This window comes from Lytechinus variegatus, chromosome 6 (assembly GCF_018143015.1).
Source record: "Lytechinus variegatus isolate NC3 chromosome 6, Lvar_3.0, whole genome shotgun sequence".
In the NCBI taxonomy this organism is placed as follows: Eukaryota; Metazoa; Echinodermata; class Echinoidea; order Temnopleuroida; family Toxopneustidae; genus Lytechinus; species Lytechinus variegatus.
In genome coordinates, this window is record NC_054745.1 from 26,643,874 (window position 1) to 26,654,809 (window position 10,936).

Here is a 10,936-nt window from a genome sequence, read left to right on the forward strand (position 1 = left end):
ATGACGTCATAATTTGATAGCGCCCTTCTTCTGATAGTAATGACATTGTCATAGTCATTTCACACCGCGTTGCATAACGCTTTTAAGAACATAGAAAATCTAGGCCTATTGAAAATGCCGTCATATGACAATTGATTCCTGGGAGGTCATTGTCGAAATTAGGCGAACCGGAAAAGCTGTTTCATCCTATGTTTCGGAGCTGTCGAAAACATTTAAAATATGTCGCTTAGCCAGATAGAGTAAAGGACGAAACGCCCCCAAAACCCAATCAATAACAACAGGACGAAACCGCTGTTTTGATTCACCGATTTTCGACAAAGACTTCTTGGTTGCTCTTTGTTACGAGGGCAGTTGACAGGATTTTCTACGTTCCTTGAAAGCGTTTTGCATCACGGTGCTCTAAGATGACGCCGCAATGACGTCGATGCCTGTACGTTGCTTCAGCATCTAACTGTGCTTTCTGGCGTGCGCCTGCATGTTTTCCGAACTACATAATTATGAGAAGTTACATATTGATACAGATCGAGGGTCGTGGTTGAAACTCTGGTCACACCATCGGATATGGTGACGGTAATTAAGGTCGGTCCCAGACCTTAATAATTTGAGTGATACATATCTGTCCAAAATCAATTCTGCAGAGGCGTCGATCCTGGGGGGGGGGCAGGGGGCGATCGCCCCACCAATGAAAATATTGGGGGGCAAACATATCATTTTGTTCCCTTCCCCCAATAATTCCGGATATGCATAAAAATCAAGATTGTAATGTTCAGCAAGCGATATTGAGATACACAACTCGTTCTTTATTTAAAATCGTGCTTAAATGTCTGCTTTTCAGATTGGAATATAAGAATTTTCAGCTCGCGCTTCTCGTTCGAATCATTTCTGTAGCAAAAACCCATACTTCTTATGATTAAATACGTGAATGTAAATGTCCCGTTTTCTGATAAGCCTCAAAAGAACTCCTGCTTCGATTTGCAATCACCTTTTCTTGGATATATATCTTGTTCTTAATCAAAAACGTCCATTAAACTGTCATTTTTTCAGATCGAAATATCAAAATTTTCAGCTCGCCCTTCACGCTCGCATCTATTATTCTTTTAGATACAAATCTTAATCATTGGCACCAAAAACGCTTAGAATATCAGGTTTTCAGGTCAGAATCTAAAGAAATTTCAGCTCACTCTCGGCACTCGTACTATCTGTGTAGTGAGATATGAATCCTCCTCTTGACTTACTACAGTCCTAAACAGGCACGCTTTTCCTGTCAGTATACTAAAAAAAAAAATCAGCTCGCGCTATGCGCTCGCATTAATTTGTTGGTGAGATACGTGTCTGTGTCTCATGAGACATATATATATATATATATATATATATGTGTGTGTGTGTGTGTGGGGGGGGGGGGTGTGTGTGTGTGAGTGAGGGTGTGTGTTTTGTACGATCGAGCGCCTTTGGAACGTTAATGATTTCCCCCCCAATCTGGAAAATGGATCGACGCCCCTGATTCCACAAACCCTAACCCTCAACACACGGAGCGCACAACCACACTCTCACCCACACTCCCTAACATAACAAACGCACACACAAATACACACTCTAATCTCTCGAGGATAGCATGTCAATTATGCGTAAGTTCTTATTTGCTCATGGTGGTTGGAAAACCGCCGCGAACCGCCATTCAATTCTCAAATATCTGTAATCAAACCTGAAAATTTGATTTAAATAGGGGGGCCTACCTGGTTCGCATACGACTCCCACATCTTCGCTGTGCCCGCAGTTGTGGCTTCCCCATCCCCTGTGATCGCAATCACCAAGCGAGTCTTCAGAGTATCCGCTGCATGTTACATCATCCAGCAAAATCGGCCCGGTCCCTTGACCGAACGTTGCACAGCATCGGACCGATCCACCACTCAGTCCCAGCGAACGGCAGACCACTTCGGCGTCACTGTTATAAAAGGAGTCATCACAGACCGTTCCCCATACTCCGTTGTGTTTGATCTCTACGCGTCCTTCAAAAGCATTGGCGCCTCCAACAAGTCGAATGTCAGGTTCGGGTTCAGCTGGAATTAAACGAGAAGATAGGTTAACATTTTCATTTTTTAGAGTGTAACATGACAATAGGGAGTTTTCCCACAGCCATGACAGCGAATACGAATTATTAAGTATGGAGAAAATGTATTGTCAATATTGCCATTCATGATAAAACACTTTTCGCATTTACTACGGAGCCACTCTCTACAACGCATCAATTCTTTTGAAAATGCAAGTCAAGTCACAATGAAGCGCTGAGAGGCTTTTATCGAAAGTTTTTTTTTCGTCCGGTGCAAATCCTCCGATCTGCTGTCCAAGTCCATCAAATTTCGACAACAGCCGATCAGTTCTCCCTAGTGATTTTGAATGCATATTAAATTTACTCAATATTGGTTAAAATGGGAACATGCGCGTTTGTTGGAAAAAATACCAAAAATTTTGTAAATTTTACGCAATATTGCGTTGAAATTGACCATTCAAACATCCAATTTTGTTTAATATTGAGGGGAAAAAATTACCCAGCAAATATGCATGTTCCCTTTCTACCCAATTTGGGGTAAATTTTTACTCTCTGTTTTTTTAGAGTGTAAGCAAGGCCCACTGGGGCAAGAATTTACTTGATTTTCAACCAATCAACAGCGCGCATTATAGGACTTGCGATTGATTTTTTGGCTTGCGTTTAAACGCAACTCTTTATGCAATGGGCCCCTGAAGTGGCTACCCGGCTTGGGTAAAATGACGTCACTAGTACTATTATTGTGATTATCATTATCATTTTTTTTGTTGGGGGGTTATCATTAGTATTTCAATCATCATCAGAAAAGGGGTTCTATGCTTTTTCCCTAATTGGAAGCGTTTTAGTTTCTTTATGACAACAGTTAAGGTCCGTGAGTATGAAAATTTTATTATTATTTTTTTCCTTTAGGGTTCCCTATAACTATACTGGACAAAAAGATTGATTCTCACCAAATTAATATAGTAATAATAGTAATTATTGTTATTATTATTATATATATTATTATTCTCCTCCTCCTCATAATTATTATCATTATCATTTTAATCATTATTGTTATCATTAATATTATAATTATTATCATCATCATTACCATCATCATCGTCACCACCATCATCATCACCATCATCACCATTAACAAATCTTAATCTTTCTTTACATAATATTAACAACCCGGTGCTTCGCATGCCACGCCGGCGTCTTCGTGATGCCCACAGTTGTGTGAGCCCCATCCGTTGTGGCCACACTCGTCAAGAGCGTTCTCCGTTCCATCGCACGCTAGGTTATCCATCAAAATCTGCCCACTTCCTTGCCCGAAGTGTGCCTGCGAGTGCGCGACTCCCCCGGTCAGTCCAAGAGAGCGGCAAGCCACCTGTGCGTCAACATCTGTGAAGGAGTCGTCACAAACCGTTCCCCATGCGCCGTCGTGTAGAACCTCAATACGACCTTCGTAGGCATTTTCACCTCCAACGAGCCGAACGTTTTCTTGATTTGACGAAAGGAGATTTCATGAAAAAGGAAATGACAGAATAGAGTATCAAACCCCTCCGGAATGCATCGTTATTCATCAGTGGTCGATATAGGCAGGGGCGGATCCAGGAATACAGGATTTTCCCAAAGAGGGGGCAAATTTTTCGGGGGGAAGTTTTGCTTCTCAAGGGGGGAGGCACGTGCCCCCTGTGCCCCCCTGGATCCGCGCCAGTATATAGGCCCTACTTTTATTGTATATCGCTACGTTGGCCATAGAGAAGGGGCACCGTGAAGCAAAACAAATTTCAGAACAGTAAATGTATTGAAAATGCCCGTTAGTTAGGGCAATGATCAAGCAGCCGTGAGGTCTTTGTCGAAAATTTGTGAACAAGAACGGCAGTAATTACGTCCTAAGTTTCGAAGCTGACGAGAGATTGCAAATATACTTGACTAAACTACGGCACCGTTTGATTCAACCATTCTCGACAGACCTCTTTCTTATGATCGGAAATAGTTATGACAATACATTTTGTATGTTCTTACAAGTGTTCTGCGTCACGGTACATAATCTCCCATCTATCGAGAGTTTTGAAAACCTGCATGGTTAATTCAATTTATTCGTTTGGTCTGTTTGGCTACCTCGCCGTTTGGCTACCTCACAAGGGCTAAACAAATTTGGTCTACAACACTGGCGAATACGGGGAGGGGGGGGGGGCACAGCCGGTCCGTGCCCCATTTGAGAGGCACAATTCAAATGTATAATTTAAAAATCCCGTTAAAAAAACAGAAGTATGTCCCCCCCCCCACTCCTTGGAAAAATCATGGATCTGCACTGTAAAAACGCTGTTTGAAATTCCAAGCACCTTGTTTAAGCCCGTCACTCCAACAACTACTGTTTAAACATTCAAACCACTCTTTAAACTTTTTAATCAAGTTGTTTAAAACGTTTAAACAATTACAAAAAAAAGGTTTAAACAACCTGTTAGCGTAACAGGCTTACACAAGGTTTTTTTCTTTTTTGTGGTGCATGCCGCTTGTATGACATGTGCCTTAAATCCTTTGCCAAGACAAAACTCTTACAAATAAAATTACGCCATTTACATTCAACATTGAAGAAATGGCAAACACGAAAGTGCCAGATTTTTTCTGTAATTCAAAAGATCCTAGATCTATTATCCAATGAATCTAATGCCCAGTTGATCCTATTACTACTTTGTCTAATCTTTATGTTTTACTTTGTCAAATGAAAGCACTTCATCTAACAATACAGACAAAGTAGAGGTATACCAAATAGACTGTATATCCTTAATCAAAATTAAATTACCAAGGCCCGTATTCTGAAGTCAGGTTTGATTAAGACCATGATCTAATTCTGTGCCAAAATCATTGGGAGCCAAGAACTTAAAAAAACTGCCTATATTGTATATTTCTTATTTTTTAATTTCTTTCCCCTTGCTTTAACAATTAAGAAAATATTTCAGTTATTATTCTGAGACAGTCAGATTTGTTCCCCAATTGGCTCCCCGTACTTAAACCACAGCTTGGTATAAATGACATTTAGACTCGTATTCAGTATACGGGCCTACATGTCAATTAGACCATATAGTGTGTGAAGCCCAAGTGACAAAATACACTGTTAGAAAAATTATCCTTAAAATAAAAGAAGTTCATGCAGCAGAGTCATATGGAGAACACCTGTAATCTTACCAGATTGCGTAATCTTAAATTACATCATGTAAAATTACAAGAAATTGGTATTTTGGTGTATGGAACCTTACAAATTTCCTATAATATAACAGTCTTTTCCCCTTTTTTAAACAGACCTGTTCTGTTAAATTGCAGAAAAATTCCTGTTTTATGGATTTACAGAATGATTCTGTTATTGCTTTCTGCAAAATCTTTTTTCTGTTATATCAGTTTTTTTTTAACAGTGTAGGGAGTTTTAGCACCGCGACCTAGAACCGTACACGAACACAGTAATTGTATTGAAAATGTATGTCTAATAACAATGAATAGCTGGGAGATTTTTATCGAACATTGACGAACCAGAACGGTTCCATGACATTTTATCCGATGGAAAATCAACACATTAAGCGAAACATAAAACCTAACCTCCAAAACTAAATAAACTCTAATCGTAATCATGACAATAATCTGAACCAAACACTCTGGGCCGTATTCTGAAGTCGGGTGTAACTTAAACTCAGGTTTAAAGTTGTGGTTTAAGTATGGACAGCCAATTGTCACATAATCACTAACAGTAAAGATATCATACTTCAGCTCAGTCGGTTCTCAAATCATTTACTAATTGTGTAGGAAGTATAAATAAATGATTGTCTTCATCATCGATGAATCAGGAAATAGCACAGTAAACATAAGAAACATACAATTTGATGAAATTTTGATACTTTTGGCCTTCCATACTTAAACCACAACTTTAAACCTGAGTTTAAGTTAAACCCGACTTCAGAATACGGACCTCTATCACAATCCTAACTGTAATCCTATGCTTTCTGAGATATTGATACTGGAGCAATTGTCGCAGGATCAAATGTCGTGTCACCACCGGAACAGAAGTATCGTCCTACGTTTCGGAACTGTCGAAAGAAAATTATTTATGCGAATATATGTCGATCGTTTGTCCTGTCCATGGACGAAACTGCTCTTCTGATTCACCTATTATTGATAAAGATTGCTCGGTTGTTCTTTGTCTTAAAGAACATTTGACAATATATTTTCTACGTTCATGAACGCGTTCTGCTTCGCGGGGCGGAAAATACCTAGTGTATCAATCTAAACCTAAAGTCAGAGCCATAGAAAAGTTAGTTCCTTTAACATGCAAAGTTTGAGAATAAGTTGATTTCTTATCCTTCGATTTCTAAATTTCTTCATTTATTTTAAGAATAATCAAGTGCACTCCTTCGTATGTTCTTCTTCATTCTCTTGCGTAGACTTTTCTTTAAAAATGCAGTACTTCTTTTTCCTATCACATAAAAAATGTATTGCTATCTCACAATTTACGTGGAAGTTATGACTTACCATTTTGAGCGTCGGATATCTGCAAAATAGTCGCTCCTATTATCAGGAGGAGTGAGCCCCACAGGGATGCCCGTGTCGCCAGCATTGTTCCTTTAGTTTGTTTCAACTATACAGAAACTGTGGCTTATGCCTAGCTGCTGGTTCTCCGACACTTTTATAACAATTTGGCCTCACAATCCTCCTGAGAAACTCAGTTTACTTTCCAACAATCAACAAAATTTCGTTTGCTTAGTTTATTTCTTGCATACATTGTTCAGACATTAAGTGTTTTCAACGTTCTGTGTTTATTTAGTCAATGTGTGAGCCAGTTAAACTAGTACTGAAAAGTTATTAACAATTTCATCGATAAATTATTCAAACAGTCGTTTACATCATTTCTAAAGGAATGCTAAAGATTTCGTGTAATATTGACTTTCTTCATGTTCTTTGCACTTGTTTCATTATGCACGTTTTTCTGAGTAATGAACATTATTAGGCCACTTTTATAATCATTAACAACAAATAAATCGAAAGCAGAAATTTGTTTATATAAAAAGAAATACGATGAACTTTGCGAAAATGTTTACTTTTCCCTTTCCATCTGTTCAGTGAAACGAGGTCGCTCTTTGAACTAGAAAATACAGTGAATACAATGTTTGTAAATTGTGTCAATTTTTCATGATCAGGCATTTCTAATAATATAGTCTCGACCTTTTTTTAACTTTCCTCTCTCTGGATAATAGATTTCGGGGGGGGGGGGCTGCATCAGGGCCCTCGGAATGATTTTTTTAAAGTGCGGGTGCTGATATAAATTTGACAAGCAAAAAAGAAAAAAAAGGTTTTCACTACAAAATATTGTTCATTTTGCTTACGTTTCTTCATTTTTAACACCTATCAGAATTCATAGGGTGCTGCCTATTGAAAATGATAAACGCAGCACCCCCAGGGAAAATCTTGGGGGTGATTCAGCACCCGCACTTCCCAGGACCATGGGACTACTCGGGTTACTACGCCCCCCCCACACCCATAGGCGGCGGAAGGGGGGGGGACGTGTCCCCCCCTAAAAAAAATTTTTGATAACCTTTTTTTTTTTTTTGCTTGTCAATTTTGTTATGCGCCCCCCCCCCCGAAATTCACGTGGACCCCTCCTGAAACGTGTGTTGTCCCCCCCCTAAAATTTAGGTTGATGACTTGATGACCATCCCAAAATTTCAGGGGAACACCCCCTAAATTTTTTGGCTTCCGCCGCCAATGCCCACACCCGAAAAGGGGGGGGGAGTCTAAGCAACCGTACCTCCTAACATCACGGTCTACCTAAAATTAATTGCAACTACGATACGTTTTCTGTGCGGTTTCACGTACGGTGTCAGAATCCGGGCCCTACCCTAGCTCTGAGATTTTGATTCGTTATAAAAAAAATTATAGACTCTTTAATCGTATAGGGCTATAGGCATGATAGGCCTTTTGCTTCAAGTACATTGTAGACAGTACAGTATGGCAGCACATTTCTGTTTACGGCAACCTTACGATCTCGGTACGATGTCCGTAAACATGTTATCCTACCCTTGTCGAAATCACTCAATCTTCCGACATGCCCGCTTATTAGTCCCCGTGCTTACATTGACGACGTAAGCATGTCTGGAAAGAACACTTAAATAACTTCAGAACAATGATTGTTCTGAAGTTATTTAAATGTTCTGAAGTTATTTTGGTGTTCTTTCCAGACAAATTGGTAAAAATGTCATCGACAGTAAATTGAGACGGTTCTGTTGTTGTTTTGTTGTAGTTTTTGTTGTCGTCTGACTATTTTATTGTACTCTTTTTCAGAATAGCCTTGCGGGACACCACTTTGAAATTCTCTTTTCCTTTGCCCACAATGTGACAATGACCGCTAAAAAGAAAAAATATGAACCCTTGTCTCTCTCTTCTTCTCTACCTCCTTTTTCACACCTCTACCCCCACGGCTTTCCATTCCTCATCCACTCCCCCCCTCTCTCTCTTTCTCTCTTTCCCTCACTCCTCTATCATCTTTTCTCATCTCTTCTTCTCTAAATCCCTCAATTTGTCTTCACCATCTCTTTCTCCTTCTTCTTCTTTTTTTTTTTTGGGGGGGGGTCTTTCCTTTCAGGCTCTCACAATATCCCTTATTTTTTTCTTTCTCTCCATCCCTCATCCACCTCTCCCTCTCTCCCTACTTCTCTATCATCTTTCACATCCCTACCTCCCCCTATTTATCCCTCACTTTCTCCCCCACCATCTCCTTTTCCCACTTTCTTTGTCTCTCCTGTTTCCCTCATATTTTTTCTCTTCTCTCTCTCTCTCTCGTTCATTCTCTTTGCCTCGGGTCATAAAGTTGAAAATACGCCAACGAACGTGACGAATACAAACGGAATGCAAATATTTCAATTGAAATCTATACTTAATAGACGCAGCTGACTCAATGATATAAACTCTTGATAAAAACAAACAATATAAATATAATTGCTTAAAACGACTGTTTTATTGATCATTAATGCAATATTGACGAAGCTCTTAGAAGTTACTGCTTGATACAATGTAAGCAGATAAGTAAAAACTAAATACAGCTGTCAAAATATATATTGGCTCTAATTACGATTTTACATTTGACATTGAATTCAATCAACCCTCAATACTTTAAATGAAAAATAATTAAACACCAGTTTTGTTTTTGCATTGAGTAAGGTATTGATTAAAAAAAAGAACTTTGATAAATCTTTATTACCTCAACCACAATAGACCAGTTCGTAGTTACTTCATGGACAATTTTGTTCAAATAACCTTTCATTTCTTTCATTATGATAGGAATATTTCAAAGCAAGATGTTACGTAAGCTTGCCTTACATAGCAGGATGACGAAATTGAATAGACCAGGTGACTAGAATAGCACACCAATGAACACTTTATAAAGGTATTTGTTGCATTCCTACTTTGAATGCATATCATAGCATGTTGCACAATGTACCTGGAAAACTATGAAATACCAGTCGTTCGTGGACGTATTGTTTTTTTTGTGTGGATGTAAATGAAAACCACAATTCAAAAGAATATATGAATAATCAAGACTTCAAAGTTGGTGCTTATGTCATTAGATTTTAAACCACAACGTCACTTTAGTACAAATGACCTTCTTCTGATCATGCTTAGAATCTTTTGATTATGTGCAGAAAAGTGCTACGAACATTGGAGTGGATGGATGACTGCTGGATGTGTTCACCTTGGAGCTAAATCTTTATCGCTAAGTACAGGGTTATCTAACATTGATGTGAACTCATTTCCCAGGATTATGTAACTAGGACAGTGCACCACTCTACTACTTGGAGATCTTCTTAATAATCTCTTTGAATATTTGAAAATTAAATGATCCTGTCATCAATGCTCGAGACAAGGTTACATATTGGACCAGTCCCACACTTGTTTTTCGGTGTTACTCTTCTTACTACACTCCTCATGCACTATTTCACTAGTGGCTACATTGTAGATCTAAATTGACTTCTACAATCTGAACAATGGATCCTCGCACCACACGTTCAACAAAGGCCCTAATCAAAGAAATTCTTCATGACAACGATCTACTATCAGCTATCAAAGAGGCTGTTCAAGAAGCAATAGAATTAAAAGGTTAAAGACCTTTTCTTGCGGCTTGAGAAACAAGAAGGCCAGCTGCTGGATCTTCAGTCCATGCTTAGCAACTGTCAAATGGATGTAGCTGACCTAAAAAAGAAAAGAGAATGTGATTTGATCGAGATGAATAACCTGAAAAACAAACTGAACGATTCGGAACAATATTCCCGACGGAACAATGTCCGATTCTTTGGAGTTCCTGAAGTGAATGGAGAAAAGACCGACGAAACAGTTTTTAGGATCGCCAAGGATTTTCTCGGAATTGATCTTCCGCTCACTGCTATTGACAGGAGTCATCGCGTACGCCGTCAAAACCCTCCCCCAGAAAATGTTCGTCCAAAGCCAAGGCCAATCATTGTTAAGCTTACGTCTTACAGGTACCGTCAAGCTCTTTTGATGAATAGGAAGCGCCTGAAAGAGAAGAAGACAGGGATAAGCGTCTATGAGGACCTCACTGATGCTAATAGAGTGCTTCTCTGGAATTCCCTCTCTGAATGTAGAAAGCAGGACAGCAAAATCTCCCACGCATGGTCCGCGGACGGAAGAATCTTCGTATCAGTGAAGACTTCTGGAAAAGAAAACTTGAAAAAACAAATTCACTCAAAAAGAGATCTAGAATATGTGTGATTTACATTATAATGGAAGCAATATTCGTCATGTGAAAGAAATCACTCATGTTATAACACAATGTTTATCTCCATATGTATCTGATTGCAAACGGTATACAACTTCTTTTTTTTTCTTTTTATAAAGTTTTAATTTTGA

The 10,936-nt window shown here is 39.0% G+C and overlaps 1 protein-coding gene across 2 annotated transcripts in view; it reads right to left on the minus strand.

The window, feature by feature from the left end:
• The window catches only part of LOC121417283 (deleted in malignant brain tumors 1 protein-like), a 35,246-nt gene extending 28,590 nt beyond the window's left edge, over positions 1-6,656 (minus strand). For both annotated transcript variants that reach the window (XM_041610929.1, XM_041610928.1), the window contains exons 1-3: positions 6,551-6,656; positions 3,215-3,526; positions 1,734-2,057 (exon numbers count right to left, since the gene is read on the minus strand). In XM_041610929.1, coding sequence (XP_041466863.1) covers positions 1,734-2,057; positions 3,215-3,526; positions 6,551-6,635 — 721 coding nt within the window. In that variant the 5' untranslated portion in view covers positions 6,636-6,656. The remainder of the gene's footprint in view (positions 1-1,733; positions 2,058-3,214; positions 3,527-6,550) is intronic.
• Between the last annotated feature and the right edge of the window lie 4,280 nt (positions 6,657-10,936).